The 24011-nt window shown below is 34.0% G+C and overlaps 1 protein-coding gene and 1 non-coding gene across 2 annotated transcripts; one reads left to right on the top strand and one right to left on the bottom strand.

The window, feature by feature from the left end:
• Positions 1-787: 787 nt before the first annotated feature.
• On the bottom strand, positions 788-894 carry LOC133033362 (small nucleolar RNA R71). The gene has a single exon (XR_009685587.1). It is a non-coding gene; the product is annotated as a small nucleolar RNA R71 (small nucleolar RNA).
• A 619-nt stretch (positions 895-1513) lies between these two features.
• LOC115699948 (uncharacterized) lies at positions 1514-2452 on the top strand. Its single transcript, XM_061108061.1, has 2 exons — positions 1514-1855; positions 1955-2452. The coding sequence occupies exons 1-2, from the start codon at positions 1514-1516 to the stop codon at positions 2450-2452; spliced, it is 840 nt and encodes a 279-aa protein (XP_060964044.1).
• The last annotated feature ends 21559 nt before the right edge of the window (positions 2453-24011 follow it).

Raw genomic sequence — 24011 nt, 5'->3', positions numbered from 1 at the left:
TTGCATTATTTAGTAAAAATTCCCTGTGGAGACAAACTAAAATTACTTATCATTGTATTACTTGTTTGTGATTGTGTACACTTGCGCAATTATAAATCAATATAAATTTTCACAACAATTTTTTTCGCCGTTGCCGAGGACTTTAAGTTGTAAATTTTGTTTTATCAACTAATTGACATTCTAATAATTTTTTTGCTTTTAATCTTGCTGGTTTATTCTTTGAAATCTCAGGTATCTATAGTGTATGAACCAACAAGAGGACTTTGAACTTGCTCCTATTGACCTCGAGATTGAACGCACATTCCGAAGAAGAAGAAGGGTTCAAAAGACTAAGGGCGGAGACATCATGGCTGAGAATCTTGATGATCATGGGATTGCCCAAAAAATTGATAATCCCATCATATTGGCAGATGATCGAGCAAGGGCTATAGGGGAGTATGCTGCTCCCATGTTTAATGAGCTCAATCCAGGCATTGTGAGGCCTGAAATACAAGCACCGCAGTTTGAGCTCAATCCAGTGATGTTCCAAATGCTCCAAACCGTGGGGCAATTTAGTGGGATGCCAACTGAGGATCCTCACCTCCATCTCCGTTCATTCTTGGAGGTGAGTGATTCTTTCAAGATCCAAGGAGTGAGTGAAGAGGTGTTAAGGTTGAAGCTATTCCCATTCTCACTACGAGACCGAGCTAGATCATGGCTCAACACTTTGCCTCCTGATTCTGTTACCAATTGGAATGATCTTGCTGAAAAGTTTCTGCAGAAATACTTTCCTCCTACTAGAAATGCAAAATTCAGAAGTGAGATCATGTCTTTTTAACAACTTGAAGATGAGTCTACAAGTGATGCGTGGGAGATGTTTAAGGAACTTTTGCGAAAGTGTCCACATCATGGCATTCCACATTGTATACAGATGGAGACTTTTTATAATGGCTTGAATGTAGCTTCTCGAATGGTGTTAGATGCATCGACTAATGGTGCTATTTTGTCGAAGTCTTACAACAAAACATTTGAGATTTTGGAGACCATTGCAAGTAACAACTACCAATGGTCCAACACAAGAGCTCCAACAAGTATAAAAGTTGCGGGGGTCCTTGAGGTAGAAGCAATAACGCCTTTGACAGCTCAAATGGCTTCCATGACGAATGTTTTGAAGAATTTGAGCATTGGGAACGCTAAAAATATTCAGCCAGCTGCTGCCATTGAAAATGATGATGTCTCATGTGTGTTTTGAGGAGAAGGGCATGTGTTTGAGAAGTGTCCTTCTAATCCGGAGTTCGTTTGTTACATGGGAAATCAGAATTTTAACAGAAACAATGGGGCATTCTCAAATTCTTACAATCAAGCATGGAAGAATCATCCTAATTTGTCTTGGGGGGTCAAGGAGCAAGCTCAAGCACCGCACCAGCCCAAGGAAGACAAGCATATCCAGCGGGTTTTTCACAACAACCGCCAACATTCATAACATGCTCAAAATTCCCAACCGAGTTCTTTGGAGAGTCTAATGTGGGATTATATGGCCAAAAATGATGCGGTGATACAAAGTCAAGCTGCCTCTCTTCAAAACCTTAAGTTGCAACTTGGACATTTGGCTAATGAATTAAAAGCTAGGCCGCAAGGTTCTTTGCCTAGCGACACGAAAAATCCAAGGAAGGATGGGAAGGAAAAATGCAAATCCATTCAACTAAGGAGTGGCAAGCATCTGAAAAATTCTGAGGAGGAAATAAAGGGTAGTGGGGAGCCCACTTCAATCCAAATCGACGAAAAATTTAGTAACAAAACTGCCCAGGAAATTGCTAATACCAGCCCAGTTGATACAGCAAGGGGTCAGCAACCTGACAGTCAGCAATCCGCACCAGTATGTTCTAGTCCTACACCACCCCTTCCATTTCCTCAAAGATTTCGGAAACAGCAGCAAGATGGGTAATTCAAGAAGTTTTTAGATGTGTTGAAGCAGCTCCATATCAATATTCCCTTGGTGGAAGCATTGGAGCAAATGCCGAATTATGTCAAGTTCTTAAAAGATATTTTGACAAAGAAAAGGAGGTTGGAGGAGTTTGAAACTGTAGCTCTCACCGAAGGATGCAACGCCATGTTAAAAAGTAAGATTCCACCGAAGTTGAAGGATCCTGGTAGTTTTACAATCCCTTGTTCCATTGGGGGACGGGATGTTGGAAGAGCCTTACGTGATTTAGGTGCAAGCATCAACCTCATGCCTATATCGATCTTTAAGAAGTTGGGTATTGGTGAAGCCTGTCCTACAACTGTTACATTGCAGCTTGCTGACAGGTCCATGGCCCATCCAGAAGGAAAAATAGAAGATGTTCTAGTACAAGTTGACAAGTTCATTTTTCTAGGTGATTTCATCATCCTAGACTATGAAGCTGATAGAGATGTGCCTATTATATTGGGTCGGCCATTCCTTACTACCGGGAGAACTCTGATTGATGTGTAAAATGGGGAGCTCACTATGAGCGTTAATGACCAAAAAGTCACCTTTAATATGTTCAATGCTATGAGGTTTCCGGATGAGATAGAAGAATGCTCCCCCATAAGTGTGATTGACTCTATTGTGGCTGAAAGATTTCACAAGGAAGCTTGGAAGGATGAGAAGTTTATAAGTTCTTTTGATGAGCTTGAAGACTTGAGTGAAGATGAAGACAACCAAGTTGCTTGGGTGGAGCCAGTGCAACCAAGTTGAAGGAAAGTAATTTTAAGCCTCCAAAACCCTCCATCCAAGAACCACCAAAGTTGGAGTTGAAACCCTTGCCAAGCCATCTGAAGTATGCCTATTTGGGGGAGAATGACATGCTGCCAGTTATTATAGCAGCAAACTTGGAAGTTGAAGATGAAGGTGCCTTATTAGAGGTGTTAAAAAAGCATAAGAAACCAATCGACTGGACTATGGCTGACATAAGGGGCATTAGTCCAACGATTTGCACGCACAAGATACTCTTAGAAGCTGGTTGTAGTAATTCTGTTGAGCATCAGTGAAGATTGAATCCCGTCATGAAAGAAGTGGTGCGAAAACAAGTGATCAAGTGGCTAGATTATGTTAGTGTGTACCCAATTTCGGATAGCTCATGGGTTAGTCCTGTTCAATGTGTGCCCAAAAAAGGAGGAGTCACGGTGGTGGCTAATGAGAATAATGAGTTGATTCCCACTCGAACCGTGACCGGTTGGAGGGTGTGTATGGACTATCGGAAGGTAAACAATGCTACTCGGAAGGATCATTTCCCGCTACCATTTATTGACCAAATGTTGGATCGTTTGGCGGGAAAAGAATTTTATTGCTTTCTTGACGGATATCTGGGTTACAATCAGATTTCTATAGCACTGGAAGACCAAGAAAAAACCACCTTCACTTGTCCATATGGCACCTTTTCCTTTAGGATGATGCCATTTGGATTGTGCAATGCTCTCGCTACTTTCCAAAGGTGTATGATGGCTATTTTCTCGGATATGGCTGAGAGTATTTTGGAGATATTCATGGATGATTTCTCTATTTACGGGGACTCATTTGGGGTGTGTTTGGAGAATTTGAAAAAAGTGTTAGCAAGATGTGAAGAAACCAACTTGGTGCTTAATTGGGAGAAATGCCACTTCATGGTTGAAGAGGGCATTGTTTTGGGGTACAAAGTGTCTAGAAAGGGGATAGAAGTTGACAAGGCAAAGTTGGAACTCATTGAGAAGTTACCAGCCCCTACCACGGTAAAAGGCATAAGAAGCTTCCTTGGACACGCGGGTTTTTATAGGCGCTTCATTAAAGACTTTTCTAAGGTGTCTAAACCCTTGTGTAGCTTTCTGGAACAAAATAGGCCACTTGAGTTTACCGCTGAATGTAATGAAGCATTTTTTAAGTTGAAGACAGCTCTTGTTACGGCCCCTATGATTGTAGCACCCGATTGGTCATTACCCTTTGAACTCATGTGTGATGCTAGTGATTTTGCCATTGGAGCTATTCTCAGGCAGCGGAAGAACAAGATCTTTCACTCCATTTATTATGCAAGCAAAACTCTTGTTGATGCCCAAATTAACTACACCACTACTGAGAAAGAGCTGCTGGCAGTGGTTTTTGCCTTTGATAAATTCAGATCGTATCTTGTGGGGACCAAGGTTATTGTGTATACTGACCACTTGGAAATTAAGTATTTGATAGCCAAGAAAGATTCTAAACTGAGGCTCATTCGTTGGGTTTTGTTGCTACAAGAGTTTGATTTGGAAATCCAAGACAGAAAAGGGACTATTAACAAAGTGGCGGACCATCTATCTAGGTTGGAAACTAACAATCACAGCAGCCACTTAGAGGGAGAATTACGAATTTGAGACTCATTACCAGACGAGCAACTACTGGTGGTAGAGCAAGCACGGGTGCCATGGTATGCGGACATTGTCAATTACTTAGTTGGTGGTGCCCATCCACCTGATTTTACCAAACAGCAGCTCAAAATGTTCCTTCATGATAGCAAGTTTTATTTCTGGGATGAGCCATACTTGTACAAACAATGTTCGGATCGTATAATGCGGAGATGTGTGCCGACAAATGAAGTTAGACACATCTTGGAGCATTGTCATTCAGCCTCATATGGTGGCCATTTTGGTGGACAACGTACGGCTGCTAAAGTTTTTCAATCGGGGTATTATTGGCCTTCTATATTCAAGGATGCCCATGATTTTGTTCAAAGATGTGATCGCTACCAAAGAGTGGGAAATATTTCAGCAAGGAATGAAATGCCACTAAATTTCATTTTGGAAGTTGAATTGTTTGATGTTTGGGCCATTGACTTTATGGGGCCATTCCCTCCATCTTTTGGGAATCTTTACATATTGGTGGTCGTAGACTATGTGTCCAAATGGGTGGAAGCAATATCTAGTCCAACAAATGATGCTAAAGTGGTGATGAAATTTTTGCATAAGAATGTCTTCACAAGATTCGGGACACCGAGAGCATTGATTAGTGATGAAGGGACACACTTTGTGAACAAATTCTTGGCTGCCCTTTTAGCCAAGTATAGCGTGAAGCACAAAATAGCCACCGCTTATCCACAGACCAACGGGAAAGCTGAAATTTCCAATAGAGAAATCAAGGGAATTCTTGAAAAAGTGGTGAATCCTAGCAGAAAAGATTGGTCCCAGCGGTTAGATGACTCACTTTGGGCCTACCGTAAGAAATTTAAAACTCCTCTAGGCATGTCTCCTTATCGCCTAGTTCATGCGAAGGCATGTCATCTTCCCGTGGAGTTGGAACACAAGGTATTTTGTGTTGGAATTATATTTATCCAGGATCTTAGATCTACTCACAAGTATGTTGATTTAACAACCTAATATTGAACTTCTAAAACGATGAACTAAACACATAAAAGTTAAGAATAACTTACAGTGATTGCAGCGGAATTAATGTCTCCTTCCACTCAGATCTTTAACCCTTGATTCCTGTCTGTAGCAGAGTATAATCAAGATCTGAGCCCGAAAGTTCTTCAGTTGGATGTGATCCTTCACAGTCTTCCAAACTATAATGAGGTACTGAGTGATGTGTGTGGGCACTTCTCTCTCACTAGGAATTTCGAAATTTCTCTCTTGTTTTCTCTCTTCATTTCATGTGACACAATGCAAAGCAAAGTTCTCTCAAGCACAAGAAGAGTAGATAGGGGGCGGCTATAAATAGGAAAAGGGAAGAGCACAACTTTCCAAATAAACAGTTTCCTCTTTTACTGTGTAATTGAATAACTGCCTTATTTAGTGTGATTCACCACTTTCCTATTTAGGCTAGGCTTTGATTAGCAATTATATGGCAAATTAAATTGAAAATAATAATTGGGAAACATGCAAGCATGTGGCCGGCCATGGTGTGTATGGGCCTCACATGGATTTTGCAGTTTCCTCAATTTTATTTCTATTTCTCCAAAAATGCCATTTTTCCAATTCTAATCATTTAAATGCCAAAACTAATTATTTAATAACTAAAATAGATTATTAAATAATATTGCCATTTAAAATAATTATTAATTTAGACATGCAAAGTCTCATAATTAATAATTAAACCTAGAAACCCTTTTATTTACAATTTCATCCCTAAACTGTGAGAATTCACAAATTAGACATAGTCTAACTTTTAGAATTATAATTGATTAATCATAAATCAATTATAGAGTCTTACAAACAGTATAGTCTCAACTAGAATGGGGACCATGGATCTATATACTGAGCTTCTAATAAGTTGAACCGATTTACCAAGTAAATCCTTAACTTATTAATTCCTCGTTGAATCCACTCTTAGAACTTGGAATTGCACTCTCAGACTTATATAGAGCATATCATATGTTTCACGATATCAATATGCTATCTCATTTAACCATTGTTATAATCTTAATGTGATTTAGAGATCCTCTATATAGATGATTTACATCGAGATGGGACCAATTTACCGTTTACACCCCTCAATGTATTTTGCCCATTTGAACACTTAGCTACCTGTAAATGATGTTTTAGTGATCTAATATATAGTCACTGAAACAAGAGCTCATCCATTTACTTCTATTTAACTAAGCTCAAAAGGAATCATCACTTTACTTCTATACACCAGTAGAAGCTATAGATTTCCATATTTATGTTTAGCACTCCCATTCAGTTATGCTATCATGTTCCCAAAATATATGTATTATCCTGACCCAAAGGTAGGCTTTAACTAATAAATCAAAGAACAAGAATAGCACTCCTGAGATTGAGCCTAAGCATATCAGGATTTAGATTCTCTTAATCTAAGATCAACTTCTGACATTGACTTGGAAAGATACAACGGTAAGTTTACAATATCTTTAACCAAGTTCAATATCGGTCCAGTCCAATGCATACTCCATACATTCGAAACCAGTATACTTTGCCAATGTTCTGGAAAGAACATAACACTTACTCCAAGTGTAAGTATACTTCATCGTTGATTATCACATCAGTGTAAATCCAAATCACTGATGAACAGGGACCAAATCTTTTGAATCATATAATCACAATCACATTCCACTGTATTGACGATACTGTAATTGTGAATAACTATATGTTCTGGATTTAACTGATTTTGTGCATATATCAAGTATATATATTAAACCATAAACATGTAACATACATGTAATCATAATTCACTTCTAAATTGATAACTAATCAGATTGTAATGAGTTTTATTTAGGGCATAAAACCCAACATTTTGGGCATTAAAGAACCTGAATTTCGATCTTTCAGCCGTGGGAGAGGCCTAAAAATTGCAATTAAATGAGTTAGATGAGCTGTGCTTGTTTGCCTATGAAAATGCAAAGTTTTACAAGGAAAAGATGAAGAAGTGGCATGATAGTAGGATCAAAGAGAGAGTTTTTGTGAGAAATCATCAAGTGTTGTTGTTTAACTCAAGATTGAAGCTATTTCCAGGAAAGCTTAAGTCCCATTGGTCGGGTCCATTTACGGTGATGGAAGTGTATCCTTTCAGGGCTGTTATGGTGAAAGATGAAAAGTCAGGAAGAGAATTCAAGGTCAACGGACAACGATTGAAACATTATTGGGGAGAAGAGGTCAATCGAGAAAAGACTTGTATCTCCTTGAAGGATGCTTGATGTTGTAATTTGGGGGTGCCAAAAACAAAAAGAAAAAAAAAAGATTGAATTGAAAAAAAAAAAGTGAAAAAAGAATGAAAAGAAAAAAATTCTCAATGAAGGCACCCCAAGAAAACAAAAGGAAAAAAAAAGTAAAAAAAAAAACAAGAAAAATATATATATTATAGAATTAGTTTATATAAATGTCATGGTGAAATTGAGAAAGTGTTTCTTTTCTTTGTGCAGAAAATCAAGTGAAGAAGGCTGGGGAAGTGAAGGAATTTTAAATTGGGCAAAAGAATTAAGTTTGGGGTTGAAGAATTCTATCTAGTTGCTATAGCAAGGGCTCAGCAATTTTATTTGGCAGCAAAAGTGTTCTGATATGAGGGTTTAGGAAAAGGAGTATTGGTCTGAGAAAAAAATTTGGAACAGAACATGTGATGGAAAATTAGTTGAATGAAGCAATCATTGGGTACAAATTTTATGTTCAGTCCAATCATTTGGGCTGATGTACTTGAGTTGACTATCTTTTACCTAAAAATGCCAACTTGATATAAACAAAGACAATAAATACAAGTTGAGTTAGTTGTTTATGGGGCTTCAATTTGTAGTCAATATGGCCCCATCATGTTGTTGACTCAGCCCAATTGATCAATGATTAGCCCATTAGCTAATTCCAACCCTACCACCATCACTGTTGTATATCTCCTCACAATTCTCAGCCGTGTGCCACTCTAAATCAAACCAAACCTCCATTCGACCACACCCCGGATTCACCATCACCAACTCCATCCCCGTTGACTCAAACAGCAACCCAGCTGCTAACCCGCACCACCATCGAACCACCAACTCACCCTCCATTCGACCTTCACCAGATCAACACAACTCCCACCTAAAATCGATCTCACCAGCCTCACTTCGCCCGCATCAGCTTCAGCCACCCACGATTTCACCAGCAACCCTCATTCACCAAATTGCACCCAGAAAATTTGAACCCACCTAAAACCGCATCACCACTTCGCCCAGATCATACCAGCGAGAATTCAACACCCTCCATCACTCACGGTTCACCATCTCTGAGCCACTGCCCAGTCGACCTCCACCTGAAGTCACTCACCAACCCGAACCAGCAACTCCATCTTCGTTCACTCACACAGCAACCCAACTACTAACCCACACCAGAACCACCAGTTCGTCCTTACCATCTTCAACCCGCGCCACATTCAGCTCAGCCCATCACCAACACGAGAAACAACAATCACACCAAATCCGTTCAACCACTCATCCAAGCTCGAACCCAAAACCCACATTCGATTCTTCCCTGCACAATCCGAGCAAACCACGAACCAAATTCAGCCACCGCATATCACTTGCTGAAGCTCCACTACTGTCAGTTTTTGCTAGAAACTGAGGAAGCCAGCAAGAATCTCCATTTCACCATTCCATTCACAAACACAAATTTAAGAGCAAGGTTAATCCTTGTGGTTGCAATGAACCGTATGTAGTTGTTTAATCCAATTGAACTTGCTAAATTTGTGAATTTGCACATTGCGTTTAAAGAAACAGAGAGATCTTTAGTGTGATTTGATTGTGGAATTGTTAGTGTATGGAGTTGATTTGAGAAGAATACATAGTGGGAATGTACAATAGATGCCAAGTAGTGTGTGGTGTTGATTTGTGCGGGTGATGAAATTTGGATTTCAGTGGTACTTGAGAATAGTTTGTATGATTGCAAATTTTGGTGTGGTTGTGAGCTTTTTCTGGTGTAAATTTAGAATCATTGTTGTTGTTGTTTGGGTAGTTTAAAATTGAAAAGAAGTAGGGAAATTTTGTTATGGCTGGCGAGGGTGAAAGAATTTGGTGTGAATGCTTTAAATTTTAGTTGGTGTGGTTCAGAAAGAGTGGTGATTTTTGAGCAAGATTGGAGTGTGGACATTGTAGTGTATTGTAAGAATTATTATTGTGTTGAGAGGCAGCAGTTAAAAAGAAAAGAAGAGGGGGAATTTGCTGTGGCTGTTTAGTGTGCAAGTGCAAAAGAAGAGAAAATGTCGAATATCAAGAGGGTTGCCAACAGAAAAAAAATAGAAATTACTTCATGAAATTCCTAAATTTCATTGCAAGGCAGTCGAGACAAAGTATTACGGTAAGGTGGACAATCGGGAATTTTATATGGAGCGAGGATTAGTGGTAGATATAGAGGACATTGACGAGTTACCTGAATGGGTTAGTGAAATGGTTCATAAGAGGAATTGGGGACTTTTTGTCAAGCAGCAAGGACAGGCGGTAATGGAAGTTGTCAAAGAATTCTACGCCAATTTTTTGTCCCAAGAATGGCCTACTGAAGTGATTGTGCGTGAATTACCGATGTCATTCTCAGTTGAAGCAATCAACAACTTGTTTGGGTTACCATCAATCGAATGCCAGTATTCCTCCCTCAAAGGTCAAGTGGCGACGAGACATTGAATGACATGATGCCTGTGATCACCAAGCCAGAGTCCGAGTGGGACCACGATAATTATGGAAACCTTCGATTTCGGCGCACTGACTTGGAGCACGATCTGAAGTGTCTTTACACATTCATGCAAACTGCCCTATGCCCCACCTCACATGATTCCACTGTCAGCAGAGATCGTGGATGGATGATGTACTGCATTAAGATGGGTTGGGATGTTGATGTAGGGGTGTCCTAGCCCAAGAAATTGCCGATTGTGCGCATTGAGGGAAAGGAAAATTATTTCTACCAGCTACTATCACTACTCTCTGTTGCGACGCGGGTGTACCGATGTGGAATGAAGAAGGAGCATTGAATCCTCAGGGGCCTATCAGTTTTGGTCCACCAGGAGCTCTGAAAACAACTCCTACGTCTGCTTCGACTTCAGCCACGGAGCTTCCAGTAGATCACTTTGCTCATTTTGATTGCACGCTATGTGGGAATATGAGCAAAAGCGCGATGTCGTTATGGAGCATGCATTTAGGAGGGTGATGCCACGATTTAAGCCCAAGTTCCTGCCATTCCCTCAGCAAGTTCTCGACCAGTGGGCTGGGCCATCAGCTTCGAATCCAGAGGAGCCCCACGAGGATTCCAAGTAGAGGGAGTTTCCTAATACCTAAGCTAATTTATATTTTTCTATTATGTGTCGTCTTTAGTTTGTATTGTGCTAATTATGTGTTATCTTTTGTGTTTTAAAACTTTTATGTCATGTCATTTATGTGGTTGTGAGTTTGACATTGAGAGATTTAAGAGTTTTTATGTGGCCTAGTATCCTGCTCGATGATGATATTTTCCGCTCATTTCATTTATGTTGCTACCTAATTTTATATGTTGCATTTGCATGTTGAATTGTTGGATATCATGGATGTTTCTCCTTAGTCTCTCCTCAATAGTGCATACTTTTATTTTCCCACCATGCTTTGCATTTTTCATACGATTGCTGCATATATACTTTTAGCATCTAGAATTGGTTAGTGCATCTCCTTGAAGCGAAATCCTAGTTAGACTTGTCCCTTAGAAATGATTTAGGCCATCTTTGGACGTTTGAGCCTTTCTAACCTTCCTTATAAAATAAATTTTTCCCTAGTCACCCAAGTTTAAGCCCTTTAGCCTATTCTTGTTGTGCAACCCGATCATACATATCACACCAATCCTAATTTGCATTCCACACATGTCCTAACTTAATTGCTCACATGTCAAGAGCCAAGTTTCCCATTATGTTTGGGGTGAGTGCGGTGAGTGTAACTTGTGGCGAGCTAATTCAAGATTATACTTTTAGCCACATTGGGGACAATGTTGGGTTGTAAGTTTAGGGTGGGGGAATTAGGTCACAAAGTATTTTATTATGCACTTTCAATTAACCTTCTCTTGCTATCTATTATATAAGTATAATATAGTAATAATTTTCTTTCTAATATATATATGAAAAAAAAAAATCAGCAATGAAGAAAAAAAGAAAGAGAAAAAAGTGTGCTTGCAACTAAGTTTGGGGTGTTCCCCCATTTTAGTTCAAAAAAAAAAAAAAGAGAATAAACATAGCAAGAGAAGTCTATTGATCAAGGGGATAAGTTTATACTACATTAGTGGAGAGAAGTGCACTAATCCAACTTATGGAGCTTTAGTGAATGTCAAAATTTTAAGGGAGTTTGAGAGAAGTTCAAAGTTTTAGTGGGATATACTTGTATAAATTGTTGATTAGGTGACTTTGGGGAGGTATTAATGTTATCTTACGAGAAAAGTTAAAGGGGCAGCATATAAAGTTATGGCAAAAATATTTTCCTATTTCATTTAATTCCATCTTTTTGAGAGCATCAATGTTCGCTAGGCCAACTTGAATTTCTATGGAATCTCTCATTTGTCTTGTGTGTTGAGTCTTTGTGTAAAATTTTTTGTTGTGTTTTATTTTGTTTTTTGTGTTGCAATTGCTTGAGGACGAGAAAGATTCTAAGTTTGGGGTGTTAATAACTCTAAGATTTAGAGTTATTTTGGTATCTTTAAACTTGAATTTTAAGCTAAATAATACAGTAATTAGTGTCTATATTATGTAATTGTGTTTAGTTTGTTGTGTCTTTGTAATAAATGGAAGTGTGTGTGTGTGTTAGTAAGTGTTAAATAGACTTATGTTGTTATCTTTATGTGTATTAAGCATAAAAAAATGCGAAAATAGGTATTTAGAAATGTTTGGGACAAGGAGGAAAAGGAGCAGAAAAAGACTTATTGCTGACTGGCATTGCTATAGCAATCATCGCGTAGCAATTTGTCAGCCCAGTAAGTGTATTTTGGAAGGAAGTCCAGCTGGAATTAAGGAAGAAAAAAAGGAGCTGAGGTGGCAAAAATGTGGCCAATGACTCAACTAATAGGTGGAAAATTAAGGGCAAGTGGACCATGACTTGGATTTCCAATTAGGGTAAACTTTAGTACCCTAATTGGGGAGCAAAAGAGAAGGAGCATAAATAGAAAAGGTTGGCTGCACTTGAAGGAAGCAAGATTTAAATTTCGTAGAGAAATCTAAGTACAGAAAAAAAGAGAAAGGAGAGAGTAAAAAGAAGAGAAGAAGAAGACTAAGAAGAAGGAGAAGAAGGCAACCTACAAAGAGAAGATTTGAGCTCCCAACTCATTTCTCTTGCTCTCCTCTTCCATTTTGTATCATTTTCTACTCTTTAATATTCTCTTAAACTCCATGACTCTATTATTTTCTGGTTTGATGTTGCTAATTTTAGCTATGAACTAAAATCTTTGAGATTTGGGTGGTTATGAACCCTTGTATGGACTAGTGGTTGGATTTTGCACTGATTGAGTAATCTTGTCTTTGTTCAATTAGTTGTGATGAAATGTTGATTGAATGTTAATTTTTGGCCAGCTTTAACATTTAGCAAGCTAGATCTTACTTGGAAAAGTAAGACCTAGTTGAACCCCTCTAATTAATGCATGATTTTTACGTTTTTTTAGGTATTAATTAGTAGTGAAATAGGCATATTTTGTTACCATGCATAACTAAAGATTTGATGCTTTATTGGACTATTTGTGATCTAATCTGATGTAGGAATGCATTGTTGAGATTATGAATGGTTTATTGCAAGTTTTGGAATAAACTTGCTGGTTTTTTTTTTTTTTTTTTTTTGAAATCTGTTAACTCTGCCAGGATTGCTGAGTCATTGCTGGATCATTGCGGTATCAACTGGAACATACAAGTGGAAATTAATCACCCAAGTCTATTTTCCAAATCTGAAATTATCACCATTTTAATTACTTTTAGCTTCTTATTTTTAGTTTATTTAGTTTAAAATATTATTTCTCAACTCTAGAATTTAGGTTATAAATTTTTTTCTCGAATTAATTTGTTACTTTGTTTTATTTTTATTTGAAATTCTTGGAATTGCCCTTAGTTGATTTTGCATTATTTAGTAAAAAGTCCCTGTGGAGAGGAACTTTGATTACTTATCATTGTATTACTTGTTTGTGATTGTCTACACTTGCGCAATTATAAATCAATATAAATTTTCACAACAGGAGTCTAATGCATGCAATGCTATGCACTAGACGTGACATCTGTTATGCAGTAGGAATCGTGAGCAGGTATCAGACAAATCCAGGACAAGAACATTGGAATGCTGTTAAGCATATCTTGAAGTACTTGAAGAGTACAAGGCAATTCGTGTTAGTCTACAAGGGTGGTGCTTTAAATCCCGTAGCCTACACCAATTCAGATTTCTAGGCATGTCTTGATGATAAGAAATCTAAATCAGGAATGGTATTTACTCTTAGGGTGGAGCATTGGTTTGGAGAAGTGCTAAACAAATCGCGATTTCTGACTCTACCATGGAGGCAGAATACATAGCTGCTGCAGAGGCTGCAAAAGAACTTGTCTGGCTTAGAAAGTTCTTCACTGGACTCGGTGTCGTCCCTAGAATGGAAAAACCACTGGTTTTGCTTTGTGATAACACTAGAGCCATAGCCAACAGTAAGGAGCCTCGAAGCCACAAGAGAAGCAAGCATATCGAAAGGAAGTATCACATCATCAGAGAATATGTGGCAAGAGGGGATGTACTGGTGGAAAAAGTGGACACAGAGGATAACCTAGCTGATCCATTCACCAAGGTCTTGGCAGAAACTACATTTGAAAAGCACCGTCACAATTTAGGAAATGTTCAGATTGTTTTATATTAGTGCAAGTGGGAGTTTGTTGGGTTTTATGCCCTAAATAAAACTCCATTTCAATGTAAACTTTATCTTTTAAATATCAATAAAGAAACAGAAGTATTTTCATCACTTATTTGTGTGTCATTTGGTTCATGTTATCATTTACTTGGTTACTTGATTTATAAATTCATCCAAACCCATATCACATTTATATTCTTGTTTATTGTGTCGTCAGCACAGTGGAAAGTAATCAAGATTATGTGATTAAATATATATTCTTTTATCAGTACACAGGGTTTAACTGACATGTGAATCTACAACATAGTTTACTTGCACCTTGGATAAGTGCTATGTTATTTCTAGAGCATTGGTTAAAGTAAAGCTTGGGTTGGATGCATGGAGTATGCATCTGAAGGGACCGATATTAAACTTTGATTCAGATATATTAAACTTACCGTAATATCTATTCAATTCAATATCACCTAGTTGATCCTAGATCAAATTATCTTAATCCTGATATGGTTAGGTTCGATCTCAGGAGTATTATACATGTTCTTTGATTTGTTAGTTAAGCCTACTTTTTGGTTAGGGTGATACGTACATTTTGGGAACATGGTAGTGCAATTGAGTGGGAGCGCTAAACATAAATATGGAATCTATAGCTTCTATCTAGCAAATAGAAGTGAAATGATTATTTCCTTCGAGCTTGCCTAAACAGAGATAGATGGTTGAGTACTCATTTCAGTTCGCTGAAATATCATTTATAGGTGGCTAAGTATTTTAAGGATAAAATACATTGAAGGGTGTAACGGTAATTTAATCCCTATACAATGTAAATCATCTATAGAGGATCATTGATTATTGGGATTATAAAAATGAATAATTGATAGCGTATCTATATCATGAAACCTATAGAGCGTTCTATATAACTGAGAGTGCAATTCCAAGTTCTATGCGTGAATGCAACAAGAAATTAATAAGTCAGTGAATTTACCTGGTAAGTTCTTGGTCTGCTTATTGGAAGCTCGGATATATAGGCCCATGGTCCCCATACTAGTTGAGATAACACTGCTTGTAAGACTCAATTGATTGATTTTGATTAGTCAATTATATAATTCTAAAATTAGACTATGTCTAGTTTATGAATTTTAACTAAGAAAGGGCTAAATTGTGAAGAAAGAGTTTCTAGGGTTTATTTGTTAATTAAGAGGCTTTGGTTAGTCTAATTAATAAATATATTAAATGACAATATTATTTAATAATTAATTTTTAGTTATTAAATAATTAGAATTGACATTTAAGTGGTTAAATTAGAAAATTGGCGTTTTTGAGAAAATGAGATGTAGAAATGATAAAATAGCAAATTTGCAAAAGTGGAGCCCATTATCCTATAAATGTCCGGCCACTAATGTAGCTTATTTATCATTTATTTTTTCATTATTTTAATGCCAAATAAATCTAACCTAACCCTAGGTGGTTGACTATAAATAGGTAGCGATGGCTTCAGGAAAAAGATGATGCATCTCATTCCTTCAGAGAAAAACTCAAAGCCTTCTTCCTAAACCTAGTCGCCACCTTCTCTCTCTTTCTCTCTTCTGAAAACTGAACCCTATAGTGAGTGACTGAGTGCCCACACACATCAAGTGGTACCTCAATCATAGTGTGGAAGATTGTGAAGAATCCAGATTCAAGAGAAGGACAATCGAGCTCAGATCTTGGTGATACTCTACGACAAAAAGGATACAAGGGTTAGAGATATGAGTGGAAGGAGACATTATATTCTGTTGCAACCACTGTAAGGTTTCTTATACTTTATATGTGTTTATTTCTTACATTTTAGAAGTTCATATTTAGGATGTTAAATAACATACTTGTTAGTAAATCTAAGATCCTGGTAAAATATTTCCAACACTGGGCACCTCCACGATTGAGATCTTCATCCCTCCTCCCAGGGTTCTGGCCACTCCTACGCTGAGTTCTCCTCGAGCTTGTTGTCCGCGTACTAGGACCAACGTCGGGTTGGGTCCTCCGGGAACGTGTGGTTCGTGTGCTGGGGCCACCATCAGGTTGAGTCCTCCTAGAACGGGGGGTCCGTCTGGACCGCGGGTTGGTAGACCTTCTAGAGCCCATGGGCTCTTTCCTAGAACAATGATTAGTTTCCTCATGTGGGGTATTAACATTTTTTGAATTTTCAGCCATGAAGGAGGTGGTTTTCCATCAAAAGAAGGGAGGGTTTTTTTGAGCTTTTTCACAGAGACTCTCAATGAAAGCACCAAACTGTTAACACATATCTTCATTAACCAAATTTGAGCCTCATAGTAATGATTTGACACAGAAAAAATAAAAGCTATAAAAGTAAAAGTATGAACACAGGGTTTTTTACGTAGTTTTGCAGTTAAAATTCTACATAATCCACGAGTCAATCTTATTCAGATTTCTGATTATTTTTCAGTCCCTTTTTCAATCTTGTTTGCCACTATTTATAATTATATTGTGAGCAGTTAATTACAAAGTTGACCGTAATTTGTTTACAATTATTATCCCCTAAAATCACGGGGTTTGATTACATATCACGTAGTGTAATTGCGGTTATGATTTGAAAATCATATAGCTGTAATTTTCCCACTTTTACTGGGTCAAAATGATCGTGTATTAAACACGTCTTTAATTATTGTATCTGGAGATGTCTCGATAGAAGCTTGGTTCCAGTGGTTTCAATAGCGAGCTGGGTCCATTTTTCCTTTTGAGGTCGACGATGCATGTCTTGTGACATCGCGGTTCTTATTTACAAAGAGTTCTTCGAAGCTCATTTGAATGTTAGCTTCTGACTTGCCAGGGTTCTAAGCCTCACTGACGTTAACTGAATGAAGTTACAGGAAGCTTTCCCATAGCGAGACGGGCACCTCGCTTACTTGGTATCGAGCCGATTAGACTGTTATACTTAGTTTGTACAATATACACTAAGGGCTTTCACAATTGATATGTGTCGCTTTCGTCTTCCTATGTGTATTGCCCTTGATGCCTTGCTATTCGCATTCAGCCACATATGATTTCTTGCTAATATACTAAGCACCAGTTTGTATATTGATTCCTTGCCTAAGACCTTACAGTAAGTAGGTTACAAATATACTCTGATGCTTACGTAATTAATGAGTTATTCCATAAAAAGCGATTGCATCGATCCATTTTTCCTTTATCTTGACACGTGTCCTCCACTGAGATGGCAGCCAAATTTTGGGTATAACATTTACAATCGATTGAGATGTATTGTTCACTAGTTTCATAATTTTCATAATTCATTCGATCATCAAATTGTCTATTGCAAAAGACTAGGAATGGAATGTCTTCTTTTTCCTGTGAATATGAAATTATTATTTTGAATCTGTTATTGCTTTTGTGAGTAATGTTTCTGAACATTTTTTATGCTAATTTTTAAAACAAAAATTAAAATTATCTTTATTAAATAGAAAAGAAACTTACTTGTATTGCCTTTCTTCTGTTCAAGTCTTGTATTTCCAATTCTGAACCCTGTATTTTTCATTTTTTTTGTTTGAATACTGTTATGCAACTATCAAAAAACTAAAATGCAACTATTATAAAACATATTCAAAAATATTAAACAAACTAACCATTTTGTCGAAGTGTTTTTCTTTTTTTTTCTCTGTCAAAAGAAATTCCTGCAATATTGAATAAAAGCATAATGAAATGATGATGCAACTATAAATCAACTTGAAAAATTAGGAACTTAACTCCAATTAACATGGGTGTATCTTGAGTCTATTTTGAAAGGGCATTTTACATAAATGTATACATTTTCTTAAATAATTACAAAAAAATGTGTAAAAAAACACAATTTTAAAAATGTACACATTTGAAAACATATTTACAAAAATTCATACAAATTCTTAATTAAATTATAATAGATATATTAATGAGTTAACTTACTATATTTAGATTTGTATAACTATTTTTATGACTAATTTATATAGTATTAATAAGTAAGCCTACTAATTACATAAAATTGTAAATTAATAATTACAAAACATAATAAGATACTAATAATACACAATAAAATTTGTATTTATCATACAAATCACGTCAACAACATAATGATATATTTTTAAAATTCAAAACATATATAATCATAATTTTTTTGATTAACTATGTCCAATATCATTATTAGCTGATTTTTAAAAATCTTAATTTCCACTTATCTACAATTTATATTTTATTTTTTCTAATTAAATAATATTTGAAAGTTATATATGTTTGTTTATTTATTTTTTAATGTAAGAATTGTTTTTCAATAGATAAATTCGTTCACTAACTCATTAGAAAATAATCAACATATAGAAACAATAGAAAAAAAATATATATTTATTTTAGTACAGTATAAATATTAGATATGTCTATTTTTATGTTTACAATTATAATGAACATATCAATAATATAAAATATTTTGTATGTATATATGTGTTTATTTTATTTTCTATTAGTTAAACATACAAATTTAATAAATAAAATAATAATATTCACATATGTTTATTATATTACTCTATGTGTGTCATGTTTATTTTTTAGTAATTTTTTATAAAATAAATAATATGTATATATATAAAAAATTGTTTGTATTTTTCTTTTGTTTTTGTTTATTGTGTCCTGTTTATTTTTTTTAATTAAATAATATTTGAAGTTTATAAAGTTATATTTGTTTATTTATTTTCTGATGTAAGAATTGCATTTAATTCGTTTACTTACTCATTAGAAAATAATGAATGTATAGAAACAATAAAAAGAAAATATATTTATTTTAGTATAGTATAAATTGGCTATGTCTATTTTTATATTTACAATTATAATAAACATACTAATAATATAAAATACTTTGTGTATATATGTTTATTTTGTTTTCTATTTATTAAACCTACTAATTTAATAAACAAAATAATAATATTCACATATGTTTATTATATCACTATGTGTGTCATGTTTATTTTTAGTAATTTTAAGCATTGATTTATATTTATATACATTAATATTTATAATTTTGATATTGTATTTTATTGAAAAAAACTTATTAAATTATAATAATTCATACTAAAATAGATAATAAATATTTTTTCTTTAATAAAAAAAATATTTAATTTGTTTATTTTTATAAAACTGTTTATTATTTATTTAATTAATTTTACAGAATTCTTTGTTTTGAATTTTAATAAACATGTTTTATTATTAATAATTTTTAAAACATTAATATAATAAACATAAGGATAAAATATTACAAAATAATATTAAAAACATTAATTTATAGTTTTCTATTTATGGTAATTAGTTTAATTATTAATGATTTATATTATTTAATGATTAAAATGTATGGTTTTATGTAATAAATTTTCAAAATGTATAAGTTTTTCAAATAATTTTCTTTTGCACATTTTTTGTAATTATTTTATTTTTGTTGTACATTTATGAAAAAAGCCCATTTTGAAATCAAAAAAAAAAAAAAACAACAATACAACTGAATATACCTTATCTTTATTATTTATATCTGATTTGGATTGATTAGGAGCTCTTGATCTTTTCGTTATTTCAAGTCAGTTGTTGCCAATTGTGAACCCTGTTTTTTTCATTAGTTTTATTTGTATCAAAATTTTTTTGTAACTATTATAAAACGAATATGTAACTATTTTCATAAAACTCACCTTGTAGAAGTGATTTTTCTTTTTCACCGTCAAACGAAAATTCCTACAAAATAGATAATCTATTATGAAATGATAATGCAACTATAAGGCAACAAAAAAAAAATAAACACACTCATACATAACTAGTTGTAGATTGATTCGAATTTGCTATTCATATTGTGTTTATAAATAAATATATTCCACATTGGAAATCAAAAATCAACCAAAATGCAACTGTATATAACTTAGATCTATTATTCATGACCTTTTTTTTTTAATTTTTCACATCATACCTGGTTTTGGATTCGGTGGGGAGCTCAAGATCTGTTTGTTAGAGATTTACATTTCATGAATCTGGATTTTGATATTAGGGGGAGTTGTTTTGATCGAATAAAACCGAAAACAAATGTGTAAATTCAGTTTCTTCACAGTTTTTCTAGTTTATTTTTCGTCACTTTCCGTTTAGATCATTGCATATCTTATTTTCCAGTGGATTCGGCGGAATTAATAGTGGTCTTCCCCTCAATTTTAGTTTCATTTCGATTGTGTTACTGCTTTGAATGATCGATGACTGTTGTTCTTCATCGTTTTATTCTGTGCGGCTGAAGGTTTAGAGGAGATGGTATTTTTGTAAATATTTATTTGCCGGCTGTATAATTGTTTAATGGACCGGCCCATAATATATTTGTAATTTTTTCTTCTTTTTTTTTTTTTGTATTTTCCTATTTTTTTCCTAAAAAATAAAAAAAAAATGTAAATTAGAGAAAATAAAACATAAGATTAAGAGTGCCACATCAATTAATATATAAATATTTTAAATTTGAGTATTAATTTTAATAAATATTGGAATTGAAAATTTGTAAGTGTAATTATAGAAAGGGAGGTTATGATTACCATGACTACAAAATGTATAAAGTTTTTTTTTTTTTTTTACAAAATTATTTATTTAAAGAAATTAAAATTTTATTTAATAATAATTTAGCTATCTATTCGTATCAAATAAAAATAAATATTATTTTAAATTAATATTTTTTGTTTATATAAATGCACATACATATAGAAACATTTAATTGTAAAATTATTATTTTTTTTATTACTTTATTTTTTATAAATACAATTTTCTATCTTTATTAAAAAAATTTGTATAAAATAAAACTAATAGGAAAAAAAAAATTAGAGAAAATGTGACTTTTGTTAAGGTTAAATAGGAAACATTAGAAAAAAAAATAATAAATTAAAGAAAATAGAAGACTAAAAAGAGATGCCACCTAATCACTTTTTTGGACTCATATTTAAAGAGAGCTAGCAATCTTTTTTTTTCTTTTTAAAATAACATTTATAGGATTTTTTTTAAGTTCATCTTTTAAAACTTACACTAAATAAATAAGAATTGTTACTACAATCAATTAAATAAAATTTTATTTAATTAAAATCAATTACATGCTATAATTCAAAAAATATAAAAGTCAACTATATAATAAGTATAAATTAATATTGTTAATGTTAAGATGATACATAAATCATGGGCTATATAATGTCACTGTATTATGTTCAAATTCAAACAACCTCTTTCTAAAAATCATTCTTAGTTTTTTTCAAGTATAAAAAGTTTGTGAGATGTCATGTTTATTGAGTGAGCCCATAACACCAATTCTCTTGAAATCTTTCTGTCAAAACAAATATAAATCCACATAACATATATAAAAAAAACAGCTAAAAATATAAAATATCATAGAGCTATTAATATATAAAAATAATTAATAATAAAAGTAAGGAACTTGAGAATGATAAGCCACAAAATATTTCTTTTAATAGTATATGTAGATGTAAGTCCTAAGGTGATATGTATTATATATAATTAAATAAAAAAAAATCTCAGAAAAAAACAAATAAAAAGGAAAAGTCTATTGACCTCTACAATATATAATTAGGGTCAACTATTTTTTTTTTTCCGTAAAAGTTATCACTTACATTTTTTCCACTAATAATAACAAAATACTAGCCTTAGAATTCCAAAGGTCATATAGCCAACAAAATAGAGTTATCAATAACATTTTTTTTTTTTTGCTTTCCATTATTATTGATAGCTAAAATAACTTAAATACATAAAATTATAGAAGTTAGAGAAAAGGACAAATGAAATAATTTAGAATGAAATAAATTTAAAATATCATACCTAACCTTTATTTAGGCTCTATTTTATATATAGCATCAAAGGTGTGTAATATTTAACATGTATAAAAAAAAATAGAGTACAAAAAGATAACAAAGAAAACAAATATGTTGTTGAGATATTTACATAGAGAAGAGAAAAGTATGAATACGTGACATTATAGAACGATGATGAAAATAATAATTAAAAAATGAAATAAATATAAAAAAATTAGAAAAAACAAATAATTAGAAAGACACCTCATATAAAATGCTATTTTTTTAGCATATATGGTCATCCATGGCAATTTGTTCCATTCTTTTTAATCATCTTATTAAAATCCTTTTCCCTTTCCATCCTCATATACGTGTCAAAGTATTTGTATTTTTTATATCTTCAACTCATCTATATATTATATGTAAATATGAGGACCACTAAAAAAAGTACATTTTGCGTCGGTCAACGGGACGGTCAACAGCAAGGACCGACGCAAAAAGTGGAAGCCAAGTTGTTGTGTCGGTTGGAAACCGACGCAAAAGAATAGGAGTTTGCGTCGGTTACTTGTACGACGCTAAAATTTAAACCGATGACAAACTTTAATTTTTTTTTAGAAAAATATTTTATGCGTCATCTACCAACCGACGCTAATAATTATTGCGTTGGTTGGAAATTGACGCAAATACTATTAGCGTTTAATAAAAACAGTGGCTAATTAATTAGTTTTTTCACAAAATCCCTAATTCTAACTTAGACATTTCATTTTCAGAAAACCTAATATCTCATTGCTCTCTTCTCTCTCGCGCCCAAAACTCCATGATCCTCTCTTTGCCTCAAGCTCGATGAACGAAGACTCTCTTGACTAGGCCAGCGGCGCACCACCGAATCTTGAAGGCCATTTCAACCTTCTCCACTCTATTTCCCTCTCCGTTGGATCTCTCTCCCCTTCGCCTTCTTCTTCGCAACCCGTAGCCCAAACAACCACCACCACCAGCCCGACGACCCAACAATACCTCCTTGGTGTCCTCTTCGTTGCCGACCTCTGCTCCTCCAGAGGTATATATATATAATCAAATATTTTAATATATATATTTATAGAGAAAGAAAGCATTATTAATTTGGTATAAAGAAATAATTGGTAACCACACTTTGATTTTTTAAAATATATAATATATAATATGATTTTGGCCTAACATATATGTATATATACAGAAGAGAATTTGGTATATTTAGATTTCTTTTATTAATATAAAAATATGAAGAAGACTTTTCAAAGTTGAATAAATAATTTCCAATATATATTGCACTGTATATTTATGTTGATCATGTATGAATATCAACTAATAAAATAAACCATTTGGAATTAGAATAAGAACATGATGAAAATTGGAAAGAATTAAAGTACCAAAACAGAGATTTTGTGTGCCATGATATAAATATTAAATTGAAAATATATAAAAAGAAGTAATTAATAATTATCAGCTTGTTTGGGGAGAGCTCTCCATTTTCATGGCCATTTTGTTTTTGTATAAAAGTGATGAGTCTCAAATCCTCAACAGGGCTCCATGGACTTCTTTCCACTTGGCTCTTATCACAACAAGGTGCTCTGCCTCTTCCCATATCTCACTAATATAATGTAATATATATATATATATATATATGTATGTATATGGGTATATGTATATGCCCAAGAGACTGTAAGAGTACGTAAAAGAAGAAATTTTGTTTATATTTATTCATTCATTCATGATCAATATATATGTGAGAGTGAATCTCTATTTTTATATGGAGATTTTGGAGAGAGAGGAAGAAGTATTATTATGTTGTTATCCTTATAAGCTCAAGACTCATGCCTCAAAATGGGGTACCTACTTTAATGTAATAAATAGGAAAAAAATAGTTTCTGTTTTTTATGTTTTAATTCCTTCTCGGCAGATAGGTCTTTCGAGAAAGAGTTGTGCAGTGCTAAGGCTAAT

Source organism: Cannabis sativa, unplaced genomic scaffold, assembly GCF_029168945.1.
Source record: "Cannabis sativa cultivar Pink pepper isolate KNU-18-1 unplaced genomic scaffold, ASM2916894v1 Contig4, whole genome shotgun sequence".
In the NCBI taxonomy this organism is placed as follows: domain Eukaryota; kingdom Viridiplantae; phylum Streptophyta; class Magnoliopsida; order Rosales; family Cannabaceae; genus Cannabis; species Cannabis sativa.
The sequence above is the reverse complement of the archived record's forward strand: the minus strand, read 5'-3'. Positions and strand labels throughout refer to the sequence as shown.